Source organism: Amphibalanus amphitrite, unplaced genomic scaffold (assembly GCF_019059575.1).
Source record: "Amphibalanus amphitrite isolate SeventyFive unplaced genomic scaffold, NRLGWU_Aamphi_draft 001903F_arrow, whole genome shotgun sequence".
Taxonomy (NCBI): domain Eukaryota; kingdom Metazoa; phylum Arthropoda; class Thecostraca; order Balanomorpha; family Balanidae; genus Amphibalanus; species Amphibalanus amphitrite.
This window is the reverse complement of record NW_024883396.1, coordinates 66,659-93,574: the sequence shown is the minus strand read 5'-3', so window position 1 is coordinate 93,574 and position 26,916 is coordinate 66,659. Positions and strand designations below refer to the sequence as shown.

The 26,916-nt window shown below is 51.1% G+C and overlaps 2 protein-coding genes across 2 annotated transcripts; both read left to right on the top strand.

Moving 5' to 3' along the window:
• Nucleotides 1-3,294: 3,294 nt before the first annotated feature.
• On the top strand, nt 3,295-20,545 carry LOC122375721 (DNA-directed RNA polymerase, mitochondrial-like). Its single transcript, XM_043355221.1, has 23 exons — nt 3,295-3,579; nt 4,227-4,331; nt 5,191-5,587; nt 5,889-6,024; nt 6,263-6,397; nt 6,853-7,017; nt 7,511-7,675; nt 8,034-8,183; nt 8,580-8,845; nt 9,184-9,343; nt 9,868-9,989; nt 13,304-13,525; nt 13,927-14,050; nt 14,259-14,388; nt 14,711-14,802; nt 15,072-15,233; nt 16,163-16,276; nt 16,712-16,957; nt 17,315-17,474; nt 17,822-17,928; nt 18,198-18,379; nt 18,741-18,912; nt 19,216-20,545. Exons 1-23 carry the CDS (start codon nt 3,543-3,545, stop codon nt 19,456-19,458), a joined length of 3,792 nt encoding a protein of 1,263 aa, XP_043211156.1. The 5' UTR covers nt 3,295-3,542; the 3' UTR covers nt 19,459-20,545.
• Nucleotides 20,546-21,024: 479 nt separating this feature from the next.
• On the top strand, nt 21,025-24,454 carry LOC122375722 (trypsin-1-like). Its single transcript, XM_043355222.1, has 5 exons — nt 21,025-21,322; nt 21,523-21,849; nt 22,627-22,850; nt 23,087-23,261; nt 23,471-24,454. The coding sequence occupies exons 1-5, from the start codon at nt 21,256-21,258 to the stop codon at nt 23,800-23,802; spliced, it is 1,125 nt and encodes a 374-aa protein (XP_043211157.1). The 5' UTR covers nt 21,025-21,255; the 3' UTR covers nt 23,803-24,454.
• The last annotated feature ends 2,462 nt before the right edge of the window (nt 24,455-26,916 follow it).

Genomic DNA, 26,916 nt, shown 5'->3' with positions numbered 1-26,916 from the left:
ACATAGTCAAACACCACGGACAGTGATCACACACTGGTAGTGGAGCCTCCACTGTAACATTGCAATACAATCAGGTTCTGTGGAGAAAACAAGGTCAAGCGGTTTCCTGATGAAGGGTATGTTGGTTCCGAGACCCACTGCTGAAGACCCAAACCGTCAAACATATCCAAATAGGACCGTTCCATGACAGTACGTTGATGCGTGTCCTGCGCCATCCTCCTGCCAAGCTATACCTGGAAGGTTAAAGTCGCCCATCAATACTAGCTCTTTACCTGTCATCCATGTTTGCAGAGCTATTAGCAGTTCATGATTCTCCCCGGCAGAGTAAGAGGGAGGGCGATAAACAATGCCAACATATGTATTGGACCGGATTATCCTAAAAGCTAAGGCGTTTTTGTACAGAACACTCACTTGATCTATTTTGACATCTTTATGAATGTAGACACAGACACCATGCTTGGATGTGGTCCCTTCAGTATCACAGCGCAATAGGCAATAGTTTGGAATGGAGACAAAAGAAGTAGCAATCACTGACGTCAAGTGAGTTTCTGTGACACCAACAATATCTATTCTAGACTGAGAGATGAAGTTAGCTAGTAAAGATAACTTGGAACAAAGGCCATTGACATTAACATTACACACTCTAATCAGTGATTCGTTAGTCTGTGAACACTGTACTTTTAGTTTCCCGACCTCCCTCTGGTGCAGGCATCCTGCTGATGGGCATCTGTCCACCTTGTGGGCGAGCAGGAGGAGGTTCAACTGACTTTGGTACTGTCTCTGAGCTGGCATGTTCCTGAGCTTGTCTGTTGAGCCTCCTCTCCCGCAGTTCCCCCTCTGTGCATATGTCAGGTCCCTTTTGATAAACACCTTATCGTAACGAGTTCCACGGAGGTTCTTAGCATTGTCTAACACTAGTTTCCTGTTGTTCGCATTGATAATTTTGGCTCTGTAAATGTCTGGGTGAGATGGGATGGCTCTCACTTCAGAAATCTCAACTGTTGTGCCCATCAGGTGTTGTGTCAGTTCGGAGAACTTAATCACGAGGTCTGAGGCGGAGGATGCCTCCAAGCCACGAATGATCACAGATTCCTTGCGCTTCTCTCTCTCCTGTAGCTCCTTTAGCTCCTCCCTGACTATAACCCGGTAGCCATCAGAAGGATGAACGTGTGAGTGTGAGCGTTCTGTGTTTGTGACACTGGAGGCAGCCATGCCTCCAGCCTGTCCAGCACGACACTCCGTCTGTGGAGCGGGACGAGGTTGGGCAGAAAGGGTGTTTACTTGGGTTGTGAGGTCGGTCAGTGCAGCAGAGAGTCCTCTAATCTGCTGGAAAAGTTGTGAAATTGTTTCCTCCTTGAAATTGTCAGACTTAGCTGAAGGAGACCCATTGACGGATGCTTGGAGACCCGACATGCCATGCAAATGAAGTTAATGCCCTCACCACTGTACCCCAGTATCACATCAATAACATTCTGCGGCAGCCCTGATCACATTTCGGTACCATGGACCCATATTTCACACTTGTCGCAGCCAATACAGTCGTCACGAACCTACATCTTTAGAATGTTCCACATTAAATATCTCCTTAGTAGTAGCGGCAGTGGCAGCACTGCTAGTCTCAGACTGTGAGTGTGGAATCTACAGCAGCCCCAGCAGCACTAGCCTGCCTCTGGCTCCGTCTCTGTCTGCGGTTAACCATGTCTGAAGTGCAGTGTCGGTTGCAAGCAAGCAGCTGGCAAACAGTCGGGCACAAACAGCAAAGCCTCACGCCCAAGCCCAGCAGGGGAGGTTCAGTGGGAGAAGAACCAGGGAAGACAGTTGGACTATGGCCGGGGAATTGCAAGCAGACAGACGAGGAAGACTGTCACTGGATCCAGTACTACCTCCCAGGCATGCAGTGGCAGTGAGTGCAGGTCCCATGCAGGTAGAAGCTCCAGTAATTTGCAGCAGGCAATCCACAGACAATCAGATCACCTCTTGATGTCTCTTGGATGTCTCTCAGCAAGTTATATCAAAATCGCAATTCTCAGCGGTCCAGCGGTCCTTGGGCCACGGTTCTCATTCTTATTTTCAAGCATTCAAGCATTCAAGCATTCAAGGTTCAAGCATTCTTATTGAATGCTTTTATATTTTGACTTGCTCAATGTATCAAGGCATTAAGTTGCAATAGGTACCTACTGCAGATTACTAGGCTCCAGCATAAATAATCATATTGCATTTTGGTGAAGGTCATATGCAGGCAAGATTCAAGAATATTGTCAAAATATGGTCTTCCATTTCAGTTTTTCAGCTTTGCTAACATTTCACTCCAAATAATTTCTGTTTGTTTGTTTTGTTGGGTTAGGCCCTTTCGGTCGACAAGACCATTGCAGAGCCGGAAGGATGATAGGAATTTGGTCTGGGCAGGCACCCTAGTGAGTCACCGGGGCTGAGCCCGTCCAGAGGACAGGCCACCCAGCCCCAAGGCACTCACTGCACCCGGCTACGGGGTGCGATCCCTCAGGAGCAGCGGTGCCGCTCCAAGGGAGCAGCCCGCATGAGATAAAGTTGCCTGTCCAGCCCGGAGGGGGGTTGCGGCGTGGAGGAGAAGGATTTCAGTATCCTGAGGATAGAAGCACGGATAGGTGACTCCAAATAAATTTAGTAAAATTACTTATTAAGAGACCAGTGGCAAGGGCTTGAAAACTGCAGTTCCAAGGGACTTACACTGGTGCAAATTAATATCAGATGTCATATAACTCACAATATTGCTACATATATTCCAGTCACACATCAGTAGATCGTTTTTTACAGGTCAACGTCTAGGCCGGATTCAAGGCTGCCGGATTTAAAATTGAAATGCATGCAGTGAATTGTCTCTCCAATTCAAGAGAATCGATAGGGAAGCGATCTCAATCTTGGCTCTTGGTTGTACTTGCTACTGGATCCAGATTGGCAAAAATACTGGGAAAAGTAATGGATGATGAATGTCCGCAAATCCAACTTAACGATGCGTTTACGACTGGTTACGACCCTTGGATACGATGGTTACGACCAAAGTTACGACGGTTACGACGGTTACGACCGCAGATGCGAGTTGTCCAAAATGTCACTATTGCGCAACATTTGTCGACTTATCTATTTTGCATTATTTTGTTTTGATTTATTTATGTATGTTCATTATAAAAATGTCAGACTCGTCAATGGATTTTTTCAGTACCAAAAAAGGTTTTGATTTTCATACTTATATTTCGTAAATGGAAAAAATGTATATTTTAATGCTCTTGAGAGCTCTTTTCAAAACATGGTAGCCCCCGTGTGAGCATCATGCGAGAATGGAGTTTGACGTATTTTACGCTTTTCGTGAGGAAAAACGCGGTTACCTCAAGCATTTTGAATAATCCGGTTACATTTGTGATTCCTCACATGTGAACAGAAGATTTTACCTATCTTGATATTATCAAAATATGCATGGTGTTGAGCATTACCTGCAAAGAGCGTGCAACCCAGTACCAAATAATTAAGGACAATTACAATTAAAACCATTCTGCAGAAATCCAAGAATGTATTTATGCCGTTTAAGTTACATAAGGGGCCGTTGTAAGTATGTGTAATATGTAGATGTTGCTCTTGGTAAGCTGTCAGTGTCTGGTCATGTAGATCATCTGGTTGATGGTTATATAATTGGTGCTTATCATCTTGTAGACTATTTTAACATTGTAGGTACAAGCTCACTGGGTAAAAGTATACATTGAGTCCGAGCGACTGTTAAAAGATAAAGTTTTCATATTCTTACATTATTTGACATCCTGAATCCAAACATATGTCTTGGAAATAAAAGAAAAAACATAATCAAACCTGACCTAACCTTACCTATTTACCTACAACCTACAAACCTACAACCTAACCTACAACCTAACCTAACCTACAAACCTACCAACCTAAAACCTACAAACCTACAACCTAACCTAACATATAACCTAATTTTTTTGCTGTTATATATTTGTATCAACAGCGTCACAATTGTCCACTCGGACCTAATATATACTAATACCACTCACTGCATCTGTGAAATTGATGTTGTGCCTACTTATCATTTGCAGCACATTGGTCACATAGGCAAAGCAATTGTGTGCTGCTGCTGCATTCTAAAAATAATTCTTTTGCCTATTTTTGCAAGCTACCTCATTTTTCTGTCAAGTATCTTGGATAAATTTAGTATAAAACACACTTGGTGTTTGTTCCAGGCATTTTGTGGAGAGGTGCATCATCAACCACCACTAGTGAACCACCTGTGAAGGCTACAAAGAAGAAGCGGAAACCTAAGAAACACTATGCAGAGGTTATCCAGGGTAAGGTTATCATCTTAACAATTAGTTAAGATGTTATTAAGTAATTTGATTACTGGATTTTAATGCTCAATTTATCATCAGTGATCTGAGTTTTTCCTATGCCCTAATGAATTTTTCTGATAAGGAGCTAAAAAATCCAGCCAATTAAAAACACGCTATAATTGCTAATAAACAGTCCACTAAGTAAAAAGGAATGGTTCACCAGGGGCAGTGAAAAGGACAGGGTGAAAGGATTGTTTCCCTTATCCCTGCTTTGGAGAGAGGGAAAGGAATCTGACAGGTTAAGTTAACTCAGTTAAATTTAAATTTGATTTAACTAAACTGTTTGAATAAACAGACTTACAGAGCCAGAAGTTAGAAGTTACAATAGCCAGGGCTTGTTGTGTAAGCACTGACCCCTATGGTCCTGTCACTTGATTCTGGGCAATAGAGGGTTTGAATGGCAAGCTTTAGTGTACCTGTCAAAGCCAGGCGCAGTGTACCACTCAACTGAGCACAACTGGGTGGGGCAGCTCCCACCAACAGGCAACAGCAAACCATCCCCACCAAGAGTGTCCTAGTATCAAGCACTGGAGTCCCTCAAACTGGAATTCCAATGCTTTGCTGACTGGGCTGCAGGATGGACAAATGAACTGGCTGGATAATTATTACTGTGGAGGTGTTTTGTTATGATAACTTAAAGTTTCAATAGTTCTGGACATTCTAGTTTCTGACATTTCAAGGGCAAGTTTTGCTGCCTTGTGCTTGACCGAGACATGCTGCTGGAGCTGGCAGCCGACAAAGTGTGTGCTGTATCTGTGCTACATTGACCATTCTGTCTCCCTGTAATTCAATCTCGTTAATCTGGTCTCGTCCACAGTGGGGGCCAAGTCTACCAGTCTGGTGCAGCGGAGGGTTGCCAAGCTGGACCCGGCGCGATGGTCGGGGGTGCATTCGGTGCCTGTGCCCGTCCCGACACCCGCAGACGTCTCCCCCGCGCCACCGGTCGTCCCCTCCATCCACCCTCCCTCCTCTACAACTCCCTCTGATCCCACCCCAGAGGCGTCCTCACCAGTGGCGGGCTCCGAGCCGGACTCGCTGTCAGAGGACGTACCGCCGGCGGTGCTGGCCGAGACGGACGAGGACGCGCTGCCGGAGACTGTACCGGTGACCCCGCTGGGCTGCTTCGAGCCGGCGCTGGCCGATGAGGCAGAGGGGGAGGCAGAGGTCGAGGAGGAGGTCTCCGAGCTCGACATCACCAAGAAACTCCACCAAAAGTAGGCAGAGCTCCCGTCCAGGGTGTCGTGGGCAGAAACTAGTACGGCAACATTCGTTTTTGCCCCTAACGTGTCTTTTATATCGTACTTACTACTTTTCATGGTTCACTGATATCTACTGATGTGTATGCGAAATAATAGCATAACAATCCTTGAATTGTCCTTCAAGGATTCTAAAAGTAAACAACACGTCGCTGTTCTTTGAAACCACCTTACCTCGTGGACGGCGGTAGGCTTAGTGGACGGCTGGGCTTAGCCACCCATTGCACGTGACTGACTCGATGACTCGTCTGTCACTCAGGAAGAAGCGGTCCGGCGGGCAGAAGCGTCCGGCCGGCTCCAGGGAAAAGGCGGCCGCCCTGCGACTCATGGAACAGCAGGCCGCCGGAAAACAGGCCAGCTTCATATCCAGCCTCAAATGCTACCTCGAAGTCTGTGTGAGTGGTGTGTGCCTGATTCCCCAGACCTGTTTATGCTGATCAGTCCCACCCCACCCCCTCTAAATTTCTCCCGATCAGTGTTGCGCACCCTTCAAATCTGTCAACCGTTCAGTGCCGCACCGCTTTCGTCTCGTTCATTGCCGCGCTCTTCTGTTAATCTTATGCTATTCTCTGCAATCAGCCGTATATCCCTCTTTACCACCCTGGCTGACCCCCTCCTCTTCCCCCTCTGCAGGTGAACAGCGGTCTTGTGAACCGCGCCTACAACACGCTGCTCTACTACCGCAACATGAACAGGAACTTCCAGCGCACCACCGACGTACGCGACGTGCGGCTCTACAACGTGCTCCTCGCTGGCTTCGCGAGAAAGGTGAGAAATGGGGTGATTGTTTCTCCTTCACGTCGAGCCGCTCTAGAGATACAGACACTACCCTGGTCTGTCTGAAGCTGATATTTTGTCAAATCGTAGCATCTCGTCGCAGCGTCACGGGCCTTTGTCGTCTGACATCGCACGATCGCACTGTCTCACACCTCAACTCTCAACTCTCCCGTCAACATCGTGAACTGCTCAGTCGGACTGCTATCACAGTCCTCCCCTTCGAACACCTTGTGATCTTCTCAGTCAACTCTATTAGCTCACAGTCACAGGCATTAGCCCCTCACAGACACAGACATCAGTTCACAGACATCAGACATGTCCCCACAATGCTCCTCTCTCGCCCAACGACCCTTCACTGGCCATCTTTTTCGCGTCGCTGCCTCCTATCACTCCCGTCTCCCTCACAACCCCTCGACTGACGCTTCCGCTCTCCGCCGCTGCTGCAGGGTCAGCTGGACCGCGTGCTGGACGCGCTGCGGGTGATGCGGGACGACCAGGTGCGGCCGGACGCAGAGACGTTCGCCCTGGCCTTCCAGTGTCTGGGCCGACAGCCGCGCACGGCAGAGAACGTGCGCAACGCGCGCCGACTGCTCCGCGACATGGACGAGGCGGTACGGACTGCAAACAGGAAAAGGCAGAGTGGTTGTAGGCTTAGGTACGGGAGGGGGAGGAGGGGTAAACCAATGGATGTATAAGTACATATGGATGGCTGAAGGAAGTATGGGGTATTCATGAGAACGTGGAATAGAGGTAGGGTCTCGAGGAAGAGGTCAACGGTTATAGAAGAATAAAATGAGGGATGGCAACCGAAGCCTATAAATGACTCATGCCTTCTGCTTCTCCGTCTATTTGTGTTCAATCTGACCGTGAGAGCCGCTTGTCCTTTCTCCTGTCCGTCTGACAGTTTGTGTCTATCTGACCAGTCTGTACCACCCACAGGGAGTCCGTATGGAGGACGCCGGGGTCCGCGGCTCGGCCCGCTCTGTCTGTCTGTCTGTCTGTCTGTCTGTCTGTCTGTCTGTCTGTCTGTCTGTCTGTCTGTCTGTCTGTATCTGTCTGTGTGTCTACCTGACCTGTCTGACCTATCTGTATTCTGTCCCCTAGGGAGTCCGTATGGAGGACGCCGGAGTCCGCGGCTCGGCCCGCTCGCTCGGAGTCCAGGCGCTCAGCTGGGCTGACCCGGAGCGGGCGCGTGCCTGGCCGCCAGAGCCGGTCCTCTACAACTGTCCCCTAGTGGACCACCTCAACGCCGACCTCGAAACCAAACAGGTATAGAGGGGCTGGATGTCGGTGCAGGCGGGTGTAGAGTGACGTTGGGTGAATGCAAACGCTGCCTGCATCCCAAATTTTGAGAGGAGTTAGAATAGACAGGCGCCACCGTACTGTCATTTGCTGGTGCTTCTGCCGAGCCGTTGTCTATCGCCAACATTGTTTTGATGATGCTTCAATTTAATTCGTCGAGAAACCAGCCCGTGCTGACAGTTTCTATCCATATGTCAGATTCTATCCTTACAAAAGAATGCATCACAATTGACCCTGTAAAGTTTCTATCCATATGTCAGATTCTATCCTTACAAAAGAATGCATCACAATTGACCCTGTAACCTCTGACCGCTGTCCCTGACAGGTGGAGCCTCCGGCGCTGGGCGTAGACCTGGGCCGCTCGTACCGCGAGTTGGCTCGGGAGCAGATCTCCACGGAGCTGGCCGGGACTCTGACTGTAGCCAGCGTGTACCGGCCCAAAGACGAGCCCACGCCGCGGTCCAAGGAGCACAGTGTGAGTATCGCGACTCGTTTTACACCTCGCTTCTGCTCCCCGCTTTTACCTTCGGTTAGTCCGCCCGAACCGCGCCCTGTTTTAGCACCTCGTTCCTCGGTTTGAAAGTAATGTGCTGCGTTTTCCTGGCAGTTTGCGGGCGTTGGCAGCTGCGTTGTGGTTTTTCATTTTTCGTCCCCTGTGTCACTAGTAGGTACGCCGGATGTGGATGCATAGCTATAATTTTACAGTCACTCTCATTGAAAGTACCTACTGTAACTAGAAGCAATTCAAGCCCTAGCTAACCACCACTTTCGCCTCCCCTCCGTCCACAGAACGCGTACATGTCCCGCCTGGAGTCGGACTGGGAGGTTTATCTATATCCCCCCTAACCGCCCCCTCCCCCTCCGTCCACAGAACGCGTACATGTCCCGTCTGGAGTCGGACTGGGAGGCCAGTCTCACCGCCGGCTTCCTCCGTAACCTCAGCCCGGTACGGCAGCAGTTCCACAGTAACCAGATGAGCCGCTGCATCAGCCTCTACCCCTACCTGACCGGCATGGACGTGCGGGAGTACGTGCGTCTGATGATGACGGAGATCCAGGGTCACCTGTCCGGCTCGGGCCAGGTGGCGCTCGGCCGGGCGGCGCTGCACAGGAGACTCGGCGAGCTGGCCATGAAAAGGTATCAGAGTGTGGGAAGGAAGGGGGCATCTGGGGAGGGAAGGGAGGCCGGCCAGGGAGTAGTGACCTGTCGTTTGGGAGGAGGGGACGAAGGGTGGTGTAAGAGACAAGAGTTCATAGACGATAGTAGCAAGACTGGTTGTTTGAGCAGACCCCACGATCACTGAAATAATGTTATGATGTAGATCACAAAAATGAAGCTTGACGTAGCTGAGACTTCCAAGATATTGTATGATTTTGAGATGTGTCTACGAAACACATAACAGCCTAGTTGATCATCTGACCTGCCGGCTGACCTGCCCTGACCTGACCCACCCTGACCTCACCGTCTGCCGTCAGATACCAGAGTCACGTGAAGCAGACGTCTGGTCTGGTGGACCGGGTGCTTTCCGTGTACGACCGATACCTGGAGGCCTACCAGGACCCGGCGGCGGCCGGCTACGTGCCGCGGGAGCGCTGGAGCCGCCTGGCCGCCGAGCGGCGCGACGGAGCTGACCTGGTGGGTGCGGGACGGGACGGGATGGGACGAGACGAGACGGGACGGGACGGGACGGGACGGGACGGGACGGGACGGGACGGGACGGGACGAAACGAGACGAGACGGGACGGGACGGGACGGGACGGGACGGGACGGGACGGGGCGGGGCGGGGCGGGGCGGGACGGGACGGGACGGGACGGGACGGGACGGGACGGGACGGGACGGGACGGGACGGGACGGGACGGGACGGGACGGGACGGGATGGGAGGTCAGCTGAGGAGAGGGGGTGGGTAAAGGGGCTGGAGAGGCGAGGCAGGGTGAGACCATGTAATGGTTGGAGGGACGCCAGACGGGCAGTGTTGGGACACGTCTAGCGGTGGGGACAAAAGAGGGTGAAAATTAGGGTTCAGTTTTAGTGGTTCGAGTGTACGTCTACATCTAGCAAAGATTTGATGTGCGAAAAGTTTTACCGACCATTACCACTGTGACTGTGATATTGAACTGCTGCACAATGCCCGCTGTTGACACCCTGTCCCGTTCTCAGGAGTACCGCGAGCGCGGCTGGTCGCCGGTGATAATCAGCAGCGTGGGTCAGTTCCTCTACAAACTGATCCTGCACGACGTAAAAATCGACCCCAGCATCACCAAACTGGCCAAACTCACCGAGTGAGTTTCAGTGGGCTAGCCGCAACGTTTTGGCGGTCTTCTGCTGTCCTCTGACGGTCTTGCCCGAATGATGATAGGTCTTCTTCTTCTTCTTCTTCGTGTTATCGGGGCAAGAGGCACGATGTCCTGTAGGGCCCGTTCTCGCCGATTTCCATAACTTCACTTAGTACTCAGTCTGTTACAGGAGTGGAGTACCAGATCGACTCCCAGTGTGCATCCAGCCTGTTCTTAAAGACGTTGACTGAGGGCGAATGTACAATTTCTGCTGGAAGCCCGTTCCAATCGTTAATACACCGCACAGAAAATGAATTCAGTCTGGCACGGCAGGTTGCACGAGGCTTCCGTAGTTTAAGTGTGTGACCCCGAGTTCGCCTTTCAGGATTCGTTGCCAGAAGCTCTGAAGGATCAGTATCAACGTGGCCGTGCAGCATCTTGTATGCGTGAATCATATCCATGCGTCTACGCCGATAGTACAGTGACGGGAGCTTCAGTCTCTTCAGCCTTTCAGGATATGGAAGGTGGCGGATGCTCACCACTAACCGGGTGGCTCTTCTTTGAACCCTTTCGACTGCCTTCTGATCAGCTCTATTGAACGGACCCCAAACAAGACTGCTGAACTCCAGGTGAGGCCGCACGAGAGATTTGAACAGAAGAGGCAGGGTAAATTCATCTAAAAAGGCGAAGGACCGGCGGATGACGGCAAGAACTTGAGACGCTTTGAAGACCGCCGTAGACGCTTGCTGTCGAAACTTCAAGATTGAGTCGACCTGCACACCCAGGTCTCTCTCGACTGACGTGTTTGTCAGTCTGTCCGACCCCATTTGAAATGAGTGGTGGTCCTTGGCTGCACCAACATGAAGCACTTTGCACTTATTCTCGTTAAATGGCAGCTGCCAAGTTCTAGACCATTCCACGAGGGCGTTCAGGTCTGCCTGCAATGTCCGCACATCATGTTCAGAAGAGATGCCTGAGAACAGCTTTGTGTCATCTGCAAACATTCGCACATTTGAAGTGACAGCATCTGGCAAGTCATTGACATAGAGCAAGAAGAGCAATGGGCCCAACACTGAGCCTTGGGGCACACCACTGCGCACAGGGACCAAATCTGACAGGTTTCCATATAGGGACACTTGCTGCATTCTGTCATCCAGGAATGATTCAATCCAAGACAACACTCGGTCACCAATACCATAACAGCGCAGCTTGCCTATCAGTCTCTTGTGTGGGACGGAGTCGAACGCCTTTCGAAAGTCAAGGTAAATCACTTCGACCTCCGTCTTGTCCTCCAACAGGCGGCTCCATGAGTCTATAGAGTCAAGCAGTTGCGTATCACAAGATCGCTTCGGGCGGAAGCCATGTTGGTCCTTGGACAGCAGGTCATTTGACAGCAAATGGTCCATTAAACAATCACGAATGAGCGACTCGAGAATCTTACAGGGAACAGATGTGAGGCTGACAGGTCTATAGTTTCTTGGGTCTTCCTTTTCACCTTTCTTAAAGATTGGTATGACTTTACCGTGCTTCCAGTCTGCAGGAATAGACCCAGTTTCAAGCGATTTTCGGAACAGTAAGGTCAAGGGAAGGGAGAGAGGACCACTCAATTCCCTTAAAACGCGGGGGTGAATGTCATCAGCTCCTGGGGCACTATTGGGGTTCAGTGCTTTAAGCTTTTGCTTCACTGTGAAAAGATTGACTGGTATATCGATCAGCGGCGGCCCTGTGTAACGGTTTGCTAGTTGTGGCACGACATCCGTTTTTTCAATAGTGAATGCGCCTGAGAAGACGTCATTCAGGAGCGAGGCCTTCTCTTTTTCCTCGCTAACAAGCTGGCCCTGGTCGTTTCTTAGATCACCAATACTTGATTTAACTTTACGGCGGCTGTTCACATATTTCCAAAAAGCCTTCGGGTTTTCTTTCATGTTTGCTGATATCTTAGCTTCAAAATCTTTCCTTAACTGGCGAGTCAATGTCCTAAGCTTATTTCTGCAAATCTTATATCTGCTATAGTCGATGGGGTCTTGCGTTCTCATGTACACTGACCACAGTACCTTCTTCTTCTTCTTGAGGTTTAGTGAACGGCTATTCATGTAAACGTTCTTTTTAGACTTGACGTTTCTTGCTTTGGGTATGCACTCACTCATCAGCGATTCAAGTTTGCTCCTAAACCACTTGTAACCCGCGTCTACACTCATGGTTGACAAACAGCTCCAGTCAACTGCATGTAGTTTTACACGCAAGGCCGTGAAGTCAGCGCGGTGAAAATTCCATTTCAAGCCGGCAGAAGAACATTTTTTGTTGTAACAGGCAATATCGCATTTCAGTAGCACATGATCACTCCTTCCTAATCCAGGACAATATTTGATCTTTGTTATCATATTCTCATCATTTGTAAACACCAAATCCAGTATACTAGGCCTACAACCCTCTCTAAATCTGGTAGGCTTGGTGACATGCTGGAACAGGAATGCATCCTGAACGGCAGACAAAAACTTGTTGGCAAAATGTGCTTCAGATGCGCTGCAAAAGTTGTTTTCCCAGTCAATCTGAGGAATGTTAAAATCCCCAACAATGAGCAGGTGAGTGTGCTTGAGAGAAATCGCATTTTGGAGTAAGCAAGACAAATCATCAACACTTCGATGGGGGTCGCCTGAGGGGCTGCGATAAATGCATCCGGCAAGTAGCACGTCATTGTTTTCCAAGCACAATTGTACCCAAAGTTGCTCTTTAAATCTTGAATCTGGAAAATGTACGTTGGAAACTTTCAGTCGATGATGAATATAGATGCATATGCCTCGAATGCCAAGGTAATTGGTATCATCAAAGTTGGTGTGCACTTCATAACCAGGCACAGAGAACAAGACAAGGGGCACTGACGACATCCGCACCTTCGGTAGCGCTTCAGTGATGAAAATGATATCGGGATCTTCACCACAAATAGTCATGCACAAATCATCCCTCTTGTTCAACAATTGGTCCGCATTTGTGTACCAAATACGTAGGCACCGAGTGCCCTCAGAGGCATTCTTCACGGGCAGTCACGCTTGCTGAGGTTCTGGAGGACAGCCATCAGACACCGGTCTGATACTATTTGATCTCATCGGCTTACCGCGGTATGTGAAAGCACGACTTCCAGGGCCTTTGCCTCTTCCATGTTAAAAACAGCTCAATATTTGTAGTATCAGTAAGGGGAAAATCAAAATACGTGCTGGTAGCTAGATGTGTGAATTTCAATCGCGTGGTTTTATTTTGTTCTCGTTACTCTCCTCATTCGCCCTCGTGCTCTCAACTCTTTTCACTTCTCTCCCCTCCCTCAGACACCCGATTCCGGCGTTTTACACGGTGTTTAACCGTGACGGTGCGCGCCACAAGGAGGTGGTTCGTCCGCACCCGGCGCTGGCGCGTCTGTACCGCGCCACGCGCCGCCACCAGATCACGTTCGACGCCAACCTGGTGCCGATGGTGAGTCCGCCGCTGCCGTGGAGCTCCCAGCTGGCCGGCGGCTACCTCATGTCCTCGGCGCCGCTCATGAGGGTCAGGTCAGTCGGAGGAGGGGACGGGAGGGCTGGGAGACTAACTAGGGGCATGAGGGCCAGTTGATGTGGGAGTTATCGCGAGAAAAGGGACAATGAGCTTAGCCTTTTTTCTTTGTATGTTAATTATGGCGCTGCTTGTTATTTTTATTATTATTATTTTTTGTTAGCCATGTTATGACTCATTTGGTCAGATCTGCCAGGCATCATGCCTCACTAATAACAGCCAATATGTTTTGAGTTCGTGAAATGACTCACGCTACTTGACCGCCGATCCCCACGAGTTCTGACCTGACCTGCTCTCCGTGCTCAGAGCGGCCTCCATCCCCTGATTACTGACCTGACCTGCGCTCACCTCCCAGAGACATCCCCTGATCACTGACCTGACCTGTCCTTTGACCCCTCAGAGCGGCGTCCGCGGAGACGAGCTGCCAGCTGCAGCGGCTGCAGGAGACGCCCACGCAGCAGCTGTTCCCGGTGCTGGACTCGCTGAACCAGCTGGGCGCCATCCCCTGGGTCATCAACCAAAAGGTCAGACACAGCGAGAGCAGTGGCTGTCCGTCGGATAGGACTGGGAGGGCGTGTGGAGTATGTTGGCATTGATTAAATGTAAAAGTAAACAGAGATAGTGGTGTCTTAGTAGCTATCTGGTCGGTTACTCTTCCTGCGAATGCTTTCGGCAATTTCACTCAGTTCTATTTTTGCGGACATTTTGGAAAATAAAAATCCCGTTTGTCAGGTGCTGGACGTGGTGTTGCACGTGTTCAACAACGACGGCGACGAGTCGCTGGACATCCCGGCGCCCGTGTCGCTGCTGCCGCCGCTGCCCACCATCGAGCCCACAATGACGCCCAGCGAAAAATTCAAAGGTCAGAACTGACGTTAAGGATTGTGGGGTTATCTTGGAGGGTGGTAGGGGAGACGACTCACCACGGTGATGCGGAGAGCACACCTTTTGCCCTTAGGTGAAATAAGAGGGCACGTCTCCCTCAGAGAATTCGAAGAGCACACGACTCGCCTGCGGGAGGATCATCAGGCAAACGATCAGAAGTGAATCAGAATGACTTTCGCCGGGAACAGTAGAAACCCATGGGAAGTCCTGGCTGTGACCTGCCTGGTTTGTAACGATCACCTCCATATGACCGTGGTCTCTCTGACCTGTGTGACCTCTCTGACCCGTCTGACCTCCAGTGAAGCAGCAGCGAGTGCAGCTGAACCGTAAGAAGGCCGAGCAGTTCGGGCTGTGGTGTGACGCCCTCTACAAACTCAGTCTCGCTAACCACGTGAGTCGGAATGGGGGCCTCTGGGGAAGGGCGAAGGTCACCGTTGGAGTGGGCCTTAGGATCTCTTGGATTGATCTGAGTTGTATTCTGGTGCATTGTTAGAAATGATGCAGCGAATATTTCAAAATGACGAATGTGATAGCGTATTGTGGTGTGATAATGAGTTAGGAAGTTTTTACTAACAGTTAATCGCATGTTTCTAGTACGGCGTCTTTGAGTGATCGCTCCTGTGTCTGACCCCCTCCCCCCTCCCCTTTCTGTCTCGTCAGTTCCGTGACCGCGTGCTGTGGCTGCCGCACACGGTGGATTTCCGCGGCCGGGCCTACCCGTGTCCGCCCCACCTCAGCCACCTGGGCTCCGACCTCTCCCGGTCGCTGCTGAAGTTCGCCCGCGGCAAATCGCTCGGGCAGAGCGGACTCGACTGGCTCAAGGTGGGTACTGGTGAGCGGACAGAGAGGGTCCCTTCCATCTCGATGTTGTTTCTGTTCGTGTTTTTGAGATTCAGGGAGGTAGTGCTACAAGTCTGTTTGGTAAAAATGAAAGTGTCGCTGCATATGCTCATTTTCCATTTTCGGGTCATTGTATACTCGTATTTCGGAAAATGGGAATATACAATGGTCAATATCTTATATCAACAGGCGTTATGCAAAGTGCAAGAATGAAACTCGTAACACGTACTTTCTTTGTGGGCTACAGCAAATAATAGATTACGATCATTCGCTGGAATCGCCTTAGGCCTGTACACATTCAGCTGTTGTGCTGTTGTCAGCCGAGAAACGCTCACCCTATTGGCTGAAAAATTAATGACGTCATGTTGCACTTGCAACATGACGTCATCTCCCTGCTGACGGCAGCATGGGCTGACGAGCTGTGCTGCCAGGAGAAAGCAAGTGCAGAGATGCCCAGCCGTCAGCAGAATCCATAATTGACGCATTTAGACACTGGTAGTGGCGCATGTAAACAAATCACGTGCCACATTTTTACTAAGTACTGCAGATAAATGAAAATTCGGCACTGTATTAACGCTTTTCACGTTATTTTGCTTTCATAATTATTTATCAATGTAAGAAGAGTAAATATTTCCATTGCATATTATATGCAAATATTTTGATAATATACCTAACTATTAAAATATTATATTAATAAAGGACATGAATATGAGACGATGTATTTGTTTACAAAGCCACATTTGTAGACAGTCAGCCACTGCTGACATTTCTCATCAGCCGAATGTGTACAACTCCGTCAGCTAGAAACGGTGGGTGGAGCCTATTTCGGCTGACAACAGCACAACAGCTGAATGTGTACAGGCCTCTTGTCTCGCCCTGACCGGACCCCTTACGACCCTGCCCTGTCTCAGGTGCACCTGATTAACCTGACTGGTCTGAAGAAGCGGGACCCGACCTCTGAGCGGCTGCGCTACTGCGACGAGATCATCGACGACATCCTCGACTCGGCCGACCGGCCACTCACCGTGAGAAAACGGGGAGAGACTGGGGCGATAGAGTATTTCCTTCCGAAGGATGGAGGAATTGATGGAGCGAGTATGATTGATGGACGGGTGAGGCTGATTATGGTCGGTTGATAAATAGACTTGGTACAGCTTGTAATGACAAATGCTACATAGTCGGATTTTCTTTCAAAATCCTCGTAAAAATCTGTTGAATGAAATGATCCTCATGAAGAGGCTTCCTGGATTGGCTCCTGGCGGAGGCCGTGACCTGTCCCTCTCCCTGACACATCACTGAGTTGACCTCCCCTCCCCCCCCCCCGCTCAGGGCTGTGGCTGGTGGCGGACCTCTGAGGAGCTACGACTCTAACCCCCCCCCCCTCCCCCCGCTCAGGGCTCCGGCTGGTGGCGCACCTCAGAGGAGCCGTGGCAGACTCTAACCCCCCCCCCCCCGCTCAGGGCTCTGGCTGGTGGCGCACCTCTGAGGAGCCGTGGCAGACGCTCTCCTCGTGTCAGGAGCTGGCGGCGGCGCTGCGCTCGCCGGACCCGGCCGCCTTCGTCAGCCATCTGCCTGTGCACCAGGACGGCAGCTGTAACGGGCTGCAGCACTACGCGGCGCTGGGCAGGGACTCGGCCGGCGCCGCCAGCGTCAACCTGTCGCCGGCTGAGCGGCCGCAGGACGTCTACAGCGGCGTGGCCGCGCTGGTTAGTACCACTGTACCATAGTACCATTCCATGGCGCATATGTAACATGGGGCCGCTTCGCCCTGATCACCGCCGTCATTTAGTGCGGAGACGTTTTCGGTCCATAGTCCAGCGAAAACCGCGACGTGACATAGCACTGGCAACAATCAGAGAATTGCCGGCAGTGCATTAGCCGAAGTTTTTTATCCGAGCTGTTAGCTGGGGATACTCGACTAATATTTATGAAGTTCAACTGTTCTAGCGCCCCAATCTGGCATTGACGGTGATTTCACGGTATACCTACCCGGTCCTCTGAGGTGCTCACCGCTTACCCCGCTCACCCCGCGTGCTCACCATTTTCTCTCCCGTCCCTGTCAGGTGGAGCAGCTGCGTCAGAAGGACGCGGCCGACGGCCTGCCGATCGCCGCTGCCCTGGACGGCTTCGTGCGCAGGAAGGTGATCAAACAGACGGTGATGACAACAGTGTACGGGGTGACACGCTACGGCGCCCGACTCCAGATCGCCAAACAGCTCAAAGGTTCGTGGGCTGCCGGGAAAACGGCGGAGGGGGTGGCAGTGGGTCAGGCATATCTCAGGTGTTCATGTAATGTGCTTTGAGTTTAACGAAGGTGTGTTATAGTGTCACTTTCTGTATTTATATTTAGGTATGAGGGCGGGTGTAATGCTCTGAAATCTGGTAACCAAATAAGCTGGACTTAGGCAGGTTGGCTGCTTTCACAGGCAGGCTGCCCATATTTAGCTGGATGTCGTTAGTTTTGGGACTCTCCGTTATCGGTTACGTGTGTTCGCTGTGTAACGTTTACCCCCACGTGTCCTTCGTTGGGACAGTTTGTGATGACACCTCACCCTCCTCTGTGACTGTAGATATTCCGGACTTTCCGAAGGAGCACGTGTGGCAGGGTTCTCACTATCTGGTGACCAGGACCTTCATGAGCCTGCAGCAAATGTTCACCGCCGCCAAAGAGATTCAGGTGAGCGAAAGGGCAGCTGGCTAAATGGGGAAGAGTAGTGTTGCATACGTTGGGTGCTTATTGTTTGCTTTCCTGCTGGCTGCTACGAACAAACACGTAAATTGACGAACTTCATCCCCGCGGGAAATGGATAGGGTGCTCCTTACTGGCTTTTACCTCTTGGAATGACATAAAATGAAACCCCTACATGACATCGGTGGCCTATGGTGCTGACTGAAAGGCCTCCCCGGTCTCTCGATATGCCCTGACGCCCCCGGTCCGCCCCCCAGGACTGGTTCACCGAGTGCGCCCGCGTGGTCTCCTCGGTCCGCTCCGAGTCGGTCGAGTGGGTCACCCCGCTCGGCCTGCCCGTCGTCCAGCCCTACGTCCGCTCCAATCACAAGACCGCCGTGCGCCCGCTCAGTGAGACTGGACGCATGAGCCGGCCGCACTTCACACACGAGGCGTACGAGTGAGTGTGCGCGGGGGATGGGATGGTAGTTACATAACTCTAACTGGTGCATTTGGAGACGGTTTAGGGGAGGACGGTGCAGACCATGGCATGAACGGTAGAAGAACGATGATTTTTTATGTAGCTGTATGTAGTGTAGAGACTCTGGACACCAAATGAATATTGCCCTCAATACAGGCCTTTTACTGCGTATGTAAAACAGAAAGCTCTTTGGAAATATATTAGATTTCCCAAACAACTTTTTATTCACTTAAATCTAGTCACATTTACATTGTCTCTCTATTTTACTCACTTATCGAACAAACAAAACATCATCGTTCTCCTCTTGAGCTCACTCTACCTCACTCTTCCCATCTCGCAGGCGTCCGAACGCGATCAAGCAGCGTAACGCGTTTCCGCCCAACTTTATCCACTCGCTGGACTCGTCCCACATGATGCTGACCTCGCTGCACTGTCTGCACGCGGGCATCACGTTCGTGTCCGTGCATGACTGTTACTGGACACACGCCTCCACCGTCGACCAGATGAACAAGGTCCGCAGAGAAGGGGTAGAGTACGCGGGAAGGTTATCGTTTTTCATTCGTCGTGGTGTTGTGCAGATAAATGTAGGCTTTTTGTGTTGTATTTTTCTCGTCCCTCATAGCCTTATGTGAAAGTTGGTTCAGATATTGTCCAGTCGTAAGGTGAATTAGATGGTAGCTTTGTATCATAATATTCTCAACCGTGTTGTACCTTACCCGGCCCCAAAGGCCCATAACAAATATATGGCCCCAAACAATTCCGTCCCCCGCCCCACCAGCCCCGCTGACTTCCCCCCGTCCCCCCCCCCTCCCCAGGTGTGCCGGGAGCAGTTTGTAGCTCTCCACAGCCGACCGCTGCTCGAGGAGCTCTCCGAGGGACTGCTGGCCCGGTTCGGGATCCCGCCGGACACAGAGTCCGGCGCCGGATCCGGGTCCGGGCCCGGAGCCATCCCGGAGGGCTTCCCCCGGGACCGGGTGAACAGAGTGCTGGCCGCCGTCCCGGAGCTGGGGGAGTTTGACCTCAGAGAGGTGCTCCGGTCGCCCTACTTCTTCAGCTAGTGGGTGGCGGGGCGGCAGGAGGTGCTGCTCAACGGAGGTGCTTCGGAAGAGATGCTCTGGTGCTGCGTTGTTTGAAGAAAAGAGATGAAGGCTCGCAAATTATGTGCCTGTTGCCGATTCATCACCTCTTCGGATATAAACGTGGATGGTATCTCCCGTAGTCGGATTCATGCAATAATTATTCAGCATCGTGCTGTGTCATTTGTTCTCGATGCCCTCCTAGTCTGCACAGAGTTGCTGGCATTGTTGGCTGAAAAATTTGGAGTTTTCGAGAGGTGTAGCATATGGCTGTGGTAGAACTATGCGTGAAACTAGCCGCTGCAACCACGGCGTGTGTGTGATTGCGTAGCAAGAGATTTTATAGATGTTTTATAGAGCGTATAGTCATTTGACTTGTACGAGTAGAATATGTCTGAGAAAGTTGTGTAACCGCACTTGTTTTGCTGAACCGCGAGAAGTTGTTGGTGGTCGGCTGTGAGAATATCGTGCAACGGTCATTTGGAACGCAGTAATTGTTTTCAAACGATGGAACAATTCAATCCCGATAGGTACTTACCTGTCCTATTGTCAATGCGAGTAATAGACGTTCATCGAAAAATTGATTCGTTAAGTTATTACATGCCGAGACTGAGCACTACTTTGTACGGCGGTTTCCATAGACCGGCAAGTGAGTGGTCCTGTCATTATAGTCAATATGTATTTGTATTTACGATCATGGGCGATCCACACATGGCGTGGCGATTACTGCCCAATACTGTGCTCTGCTGTCAGTTGTGCAATGAAATGAGTCGTGTCGAAAAGCATACTGTTCACAACGGATACATCTGGACTGCATTCCCGCTCACTCCGAACGAACAGTGTCATTGAGAGAGCGTGCGTGTGGGCTTATCCACCGATACCCGTGGTGCCATTTGTCACCTGTGCCGTTCTGAACCCCTCCCCAGTCGCCCATTGGACCATTTCTAGTCAGGAAGACAGGCAAACTCGTCCCTCATCTGTTCAGTACGATGCTCACTGCGTTTTTATAATCAGCGTAGACAGGTGTCACCAGAAACTGAACTCCAATACAGAACGGGTGATTCGTGAACGATATTTGTACACATTCGACAGGGATATGGTTGGGGGATGGATACGCGACAATGATAGTGGCGAGGGATCGTGCAGGCTGCATTCGGTTCATAGTGTGATCGGTGGTGAGAGGTGCACTGTGAAGTTCATATCCGCCTACGTTGTGGTTCGACGATTCAGGCCGTGATTTGGACGGCTTCCATTGTGGTCTGGCGTTGTCACCCTCCTGATTAAACATGGATGCACAGACTCCACTCATGTAGCTGTGAGTAGATAGCAGAAACGTCGCTGCCTTGAGAACACTTCCGTATTTGATTTTATGATTCGCTCTGGAAGGAAGTCCCTCGGCGACCTACTTCTCACATGCAACTCTTATGAGGTATGCTTGTGCTTGTATGCAGGAACGACAGCCCCTTCAAGGCCTCTCTTCCTGTATAGTGAGCTGGTATTTCCATGTTCCGTCCCTCAGCTCTCATGCTGACTAGCACGCTGGGGCCCACAACACCTCTGCTGCATATGTAAATGCGTGTGCCGCTGCCGCCGCCTTGACCGTCTCATTGCATTCAGTGTACCTGGAATGGGAGCGGGCTGCGGCGCCTGGGCCGCTGCCGCGACTGAGTGGTGCGGCCAGAGTGTGATGGCTGGTGAAGACTTGTGACGGCTGTTAACAACTGTCGGGACTGTCTGGTCACTGGTCAGTGGCGGCTATCTGGTGGCAGAGAAGCTGAGATGGCGGCCGAACCGAGGATGCTGGTGTTCTGTCTCGTGCTCGCGAGTTCGGTGGCGCGGACTTTCGGTGAGTGCTGACTGCTGATGGTTGGGAGGGGTACGGTGAAGGGGTAACAATTTGTGGGCTTAGGTTACGTGATCAAACTATTTTCGGTGTAAACTTTGTAAGTGGAATTGCCGTCTGTCACATCAAACACTTGTCTGGTCTCTTGTAACATCGCCCCGCTATCGCCCGTTGACTGTCACCCTTCCCCCTCCCTCCCCCAGCCCAGAGGGACGCGGGCTGCGGCCGGCGCGGGTTCGCCGGCGGCGGCCAGTGCCGGCCGCCCGGCTCCTGCTCCCTGTACGTCTCCGGACTGTGCAGCGGCGGCTGGATCTGCTGTCAGAGGTCGGAGGGAGCGGTCACCTTTCCCGGGCCGGGGGCGGACCGCCGGCCCCCGCCGCTCACCCACCGCACAGTCGGAGCCGGCGCGATCGTCTTCCCCGAGCAGGCGGTCGGACCGGAGCGTCCGCAGCCGGAGAGGGGTGGTCAGGGCACCGGGACCGGCCGCCAGCCGGCACAGGGCCGGCGCACCCTGCTACGACCGCCCTTTGGTGAGCAGTGACTGATGGTGGGGCAGTTAAATCGATGACGTACCAGTCATCGATGACGTACCGGTAGTCAGCAGGGTGATGGGGGCATTGGGCGCTACCAGGGGTTGTGGGACAGAAACAAGCGGATGAAGAAACCATCCAGTGTCTGTGACTTGGCGGGAACGTAATTATCTCGTGAAGACGTTGGTGATCAGATCTGAGGCCTCTTGCACCAAACTACCTAGCTAGGTAAAATCGAAAAACCGGTTTCAGAATAAGCTAATCTAACGGTGGTAAATTTGTTTGCAATAGCCCAATACATAATCCTACATGTGCTTGCTAAATTTTGCACGCAAACTGTTACATTTGAGGCTTGGACTGGGTATACGATGCAAAATAATCCAAGCATTGGTGCAAGAGGATTTTGGTGCAAGAGGCCTCAGATGTATTCACAGCACATCCACAGCACTGTGGCTTTTTAGTGTTGCATGCCATATCAGCATGAGCAGCATGTCATATCAGTCATATCAGCACGATGTGTCCATGTTCAATTTCATCACCGTTCCCAGCTGTCCGTTTTCATTACCAGTATCCGTTATCGTTCTTATATATCTATCACTGTTCTCAGAAATTAAATGCCGTTCTCAGATGCCCGTTCTCAGCTGTTCGTTACCGTGCTCAGATACCATTGCGTATCAGCTTACTAGATACCATTGTCTAGCTGCCCGTTTTCTTTCCCAAATATCCGTTGCCGTTCTGAGATTTCCGTTTCTTAGCTCTGACTGATTGCTTCCTCAGAGTGCCGCCGAGACTCGGCCGGCTCCCGGCGCCGGCGCTCGGCCCGCCGGCGGCGGCAGGCGCCGGGGTTTTTCTGCGGTGCCACACTCATCTCGGAGCGCTACATGCTGACGGCGGCCCACTGTATCACCGAGGAGCGGCCCGTGAACGTGGTCCGGCTGGGCGGGTTCGCGCCCACGGAGGACGGCACGCCCACTCAGTCCGTCGACTATCCCGTGGAAAAGGTGCGCGGAACGGTCAGCCCCTCGGCCGGTATATGTAGTGTCAGAACATTGGGGATAATTGATGCATACTTGGGACTCGGCCTGGAGGTTGTGTTTTATGTTCCCAGTACGTGTGCACGTCTCTCTTACGTTTACGAGTATTACGGCATTTTCTATGTGCATTTACGTCTTTCTTTCACGGTTACGTCCCGCTCCCGTACCCCAACCCTCCGTAACCGGCCCCCGTCTCCCGTCAGATCACCACACACCCGCTGTACCGGTACCCGGTGTTTTACCACGACCTGGCGCTGATCCGACTCGGCCGGCCGGTCACATTCACACCCACTGTGCGGCCCTACTGCCTGGCGGCGCCTCACCAGGACCGGCCCGGCACCGACGCGCACGTGGCAGGAATCGGAGCAAAGGAGTTCGGTACGGGACGGACGTAATGGGGCGGCGCAGCGGGTCGACGACACGTGGTGTCTAGTGCAGCTGTCTTTTTCATTGAATGTAGTGGAGTTGATTTTTTTTTTTGTCAGATTTCAGTCAGGTACTTGACGCTCTGCCGATAATAATTCGCTATTCTCATGCCCCTCCCAGCCTCTTATCTCAGCGTCTTACCCCTCTCCTCCCTCCGACAGGCGGTAAAGTCGGCGACGTGCTGCTGGAGGCGCCGCTGCCGATCGTCTCGGCCGCCGAGTGTCTGACAAACCTGACTGGCGGCCGCACCACGCTCCAGCTGCCCCAGGGGATCACGGACGGCCTGCTGTGCGCCGGCGGCGGCGAGTCCGGCCACGACGCTTGCCAGGGCGACTCGGGCGGACCGCTGCGCGTCGAGACTGACGACGGGCCGCGGCTGGTCGGCGTCGTGGCCGCCGGGGAGGGCTGCGCCGCGCCCGGAAAGCCGGGGCTTTACACGCGCGTGTCGCATTACATCGACTGGATCGACGGCATCGTGTACGGCGATGGATAACTTCGGGCATGGGCGACTGTCCTGACCGGCGTATGGAGGCTGCTGAGATAGGCACCAGGATACCGCGCGGTGGCAGCGCTCAACTGAATTGTCAGAGCTGGCTGACCTACCGTCGGGAAGACGACTTTTCGAAGCACGTTCAGTGTGCTCATGTTTGGCTGATGATGTATAGCATTGCGCCCAGATACTACTGTGCATAAGTCGTGTGTGTATATATTATATTAACCCGCATAAGTACTTACAGGATCAATAAATTACAAACTGAATAATCTTCAAACCGTCCAATCTTGTGGCGGACCAGCAGCAAGAAAGAGAATCGCCATCCGGGTGGGAGGAAGACCGGTGCTAGGGAGAAGAGACTTAGCCAGAGTTTCCAATAACTGCTCCTTTTCATGTTTTACATTTCAGAACTCTTAAAATGTCTTTCAATCACGAAATTGAGCTTCAGGCTTTCGTCGTTCACATTTGGTCGTGAGAGCTGATAACACAGTTAGGGCCCACAAATAATATAGCTGCGGCGTCCATCTTCCATTGTGTGCAAAACGGCGCGCAAACCGCGCCAGAATTCTAATGTGCGCCTTGTGAGGGAAACACGGCTCTCTCTATCGTCTGGAGGTTTCGAAAGATGCTCTCCAGAGATGGCGCTAGTAAATTTGGCTGACATGACGTCATGCTAAAAAGTGATGGGTTTTGTGAGAGCAAATGTAATAATAGTTGAAAATTTTGTACTTTTGCTTAATTAAGAAAAAATAAATATACAATTATTCAAAACAGCGTTTTCCTCATTCATCCTTCATTGTTTTAAGAGGGATATAGACAGTTTAAATATTTTTTCTTGACCGCAATTCGCACACGCACTAAATAAAAAGCTGGAGTTTTGTGCGTTCGTAAATTGTGATTTGAGAAAATAAGTTGACAATAATCTTTTGCACTTTTGCTTTACAATCATTTTTCAATGCAGATAAATGCATAAATTATTCGAAAATAGGCATATCTTTGAAATATTATGATTTTCCACAAGCAAATTTTCCCAAAAACTTGAACTACTTACAACTGACGAACGCATCCAATAATCTGGATGTCTTAGGATGAGTTCGTCATTTTTTTCCAAGGAAATACGATACAGTTCAAGCTACTTTACCGATTTATTAGGGTACTTTTGCCAATGAATTAATAAATCAATGACAACAATCAATCTCATTATCAACCATACTTGGAAGAATTTTCTTCGCATAAGCGCGAACACATCCGCGCTTTCATGAAAAGTCACGCCTGTAGATGTCAGGACTGCTGCTTTATGTTTCGCAAGGTGGCGCAGCGCGCAGGGTACCGACTACCGAGGCTGAGGTCTCCAGACTCTCCACCACGATTTAACTTGGAAATGGCCGATGGGGAAGGTCTCACCCAAAAACGGACGCCCTTTTACACAACTGCATAAAGAGAATGAATTATTGGCATAGCTGACCACACGTCCCCTCCCCCTCTCCGCCCCAGCTCAATAGGAAATATCGCCTATTTTCCGTAGTCAGTTATATTCTGACTAATTTCTCACTATTCCCAGTAAACCTTAACATGCATGATGCAGATGTCCACTGCGTAAGTCGTGTGCTTCCGTAAGTGTGCCAACTATATAGTGTTGCCTACACTCTACAGTGCCTACTGCTTCCCCATTGTCGTTATAATTGGTGATTCTCAGGTCAAAAGTTACACAGTGGTCTCAGAGAACAATCGTTTCAACAAATTAACGATTCAAACCGTTGCATTCTACTGATATTCCGGTCAGTTCTGCTACTAAACGATTCCGGCAAAACACTCTTTAGGTTATGTGTTATGAGGTTATCGGTGGAGCCAACAAATAACAAAATGTACTTACTTTTATTGACGTTTCGGTTTCAAACAACCTTCGTCAGAATAGAATTACAAGTTACGTCTCATATTTCAAAAATGCACATATTTCAAACACACTGAGAACATAGCAGAGATAAATTCAAACTGCGTCAACACTGGCTATGTTTAAAGTCTTCGTGGAACGTGACTTGAACGTGAATTTATCTCTGCTATGTTCTCAGTGTGTTTGAAATATGTGCATTTTTGAAATATGAGACGTAACTTGTAATTCTATTCTGACGAAGGTTGTTTGAAACCGAAACGTCAATAAAAGTAAGTACATTTTGTTATTTGTTGGCTCCACCGATAACCTCATAACACAAATATGTCCCTAAATAATCAGCATCTGTCTTTAGGTTATGTATTAGCGAACCACCACACAAAATTCGCCCAATCAATGGTCAGTTATTACTGCTGGGCTGAACCGTCATACGCTATATAGCCTATTGCAGTCAATATTTTCAGAACGATACTGACTGACGAAACACAACGTATTCGCGGATTCGCACATACGTTGGCACCCAGGTGGCCTGTCAGCAGCCGCACAAATCCGCACAGCGCAGCCGGGATTTGACATTGAGATGGTACACCGTAAAGCATGCCTTTCCACACAGGCACAAGCACAGGGACACAAATTCTCAAAATCCAAACTTATTCCAATACTGGTCAATTACGAATAGGCATAAAGTTTTGAGGTTTTCTCATGTTCATTCTTCTTTCAACACACGCGGCAGACTGCAGCAGCTGCAGAACATCTCACAGAGCTGCGCTGGATGCAGTCATGAGCTGGGACACGGTTTGTGACCAATGACCGATCGGGGGTGCCAGCCTCCTCCCGGCACGCGATGCACTGGCCGCCGCGCAGTCGATGTCGGGGCACCGCCGGCATTCGCCGACAGGGTTCCATCCGATTCGGTGTATTGGTGGCAGCCCGAACAGTGACCCACGCGAAGCTGGCGGACGTCGATGGCCGATGAGCGATGCCCTTCCGCGACCGGCGGTGGCAGTCGGTCCCACATCAAGAACAGATACCAGTCATGCGGTCAGTCGGCGACGGCGCTGTCGCGAGCCGATCTGATGGTCGCGCGGTGGGCGTTGCCGACGTCCACCGGGACCGTCGACTGGGGGAGCGCGGCCGCCTCTTGGCCGCCGCCTCTGGTCGGCGAGCTCGTTGCGCTGTGGGACGGCATCCACTGCAAGTCGTTCACTGTGAAGCGGTCGTTTGAC

Bases quoted from the DNA above. Each gene is read 5' to 3' on its own strand.
- LOC122375721 (XM_043355221.1), top strand. From the start codon at position 3,543: ATGTATTTATGCCGTTTAAGTTACATAAGGGGCCGTT. The intron at 7,676-8,033 runs GTATAGAGGGGC...TGTCCCTGACAG, and splicing joins CCGACCTCGAAACCAAACAG to GTGGAGCCTCCGGCGCTGGG. The intron at 14,803-15,071 runs GTGAGTCGGAAT...CTGTCTCGTCAG, and splicing joins AACTCAGTCTCGCTAACCAC to TTCCGTGACCGCGTGCTGTG.
- LOC122375722 (XM_043355222.1), top strand. From the start codon at position 21,256: ATGGCGGCCGAACCGAGGATGCTGGTGTTCTGTCTCGTGCTCGCGAGT. The intron at 21,323-21,522 runs GTGAGTGCTGAC...TCCCTCCCCCAG, and splicing joins TTCGGTGGCGCGGACTTTCG to CCCAGAGGGACGCGGGCTGC. The intron at 21,850-22,626 runs GTGAGCAGTGAC...TTGCTTCCTCAG, and splicing joins CCTGCTACGACCGCCCTTTG to AGTGCCGCCGAGACTCGGCC.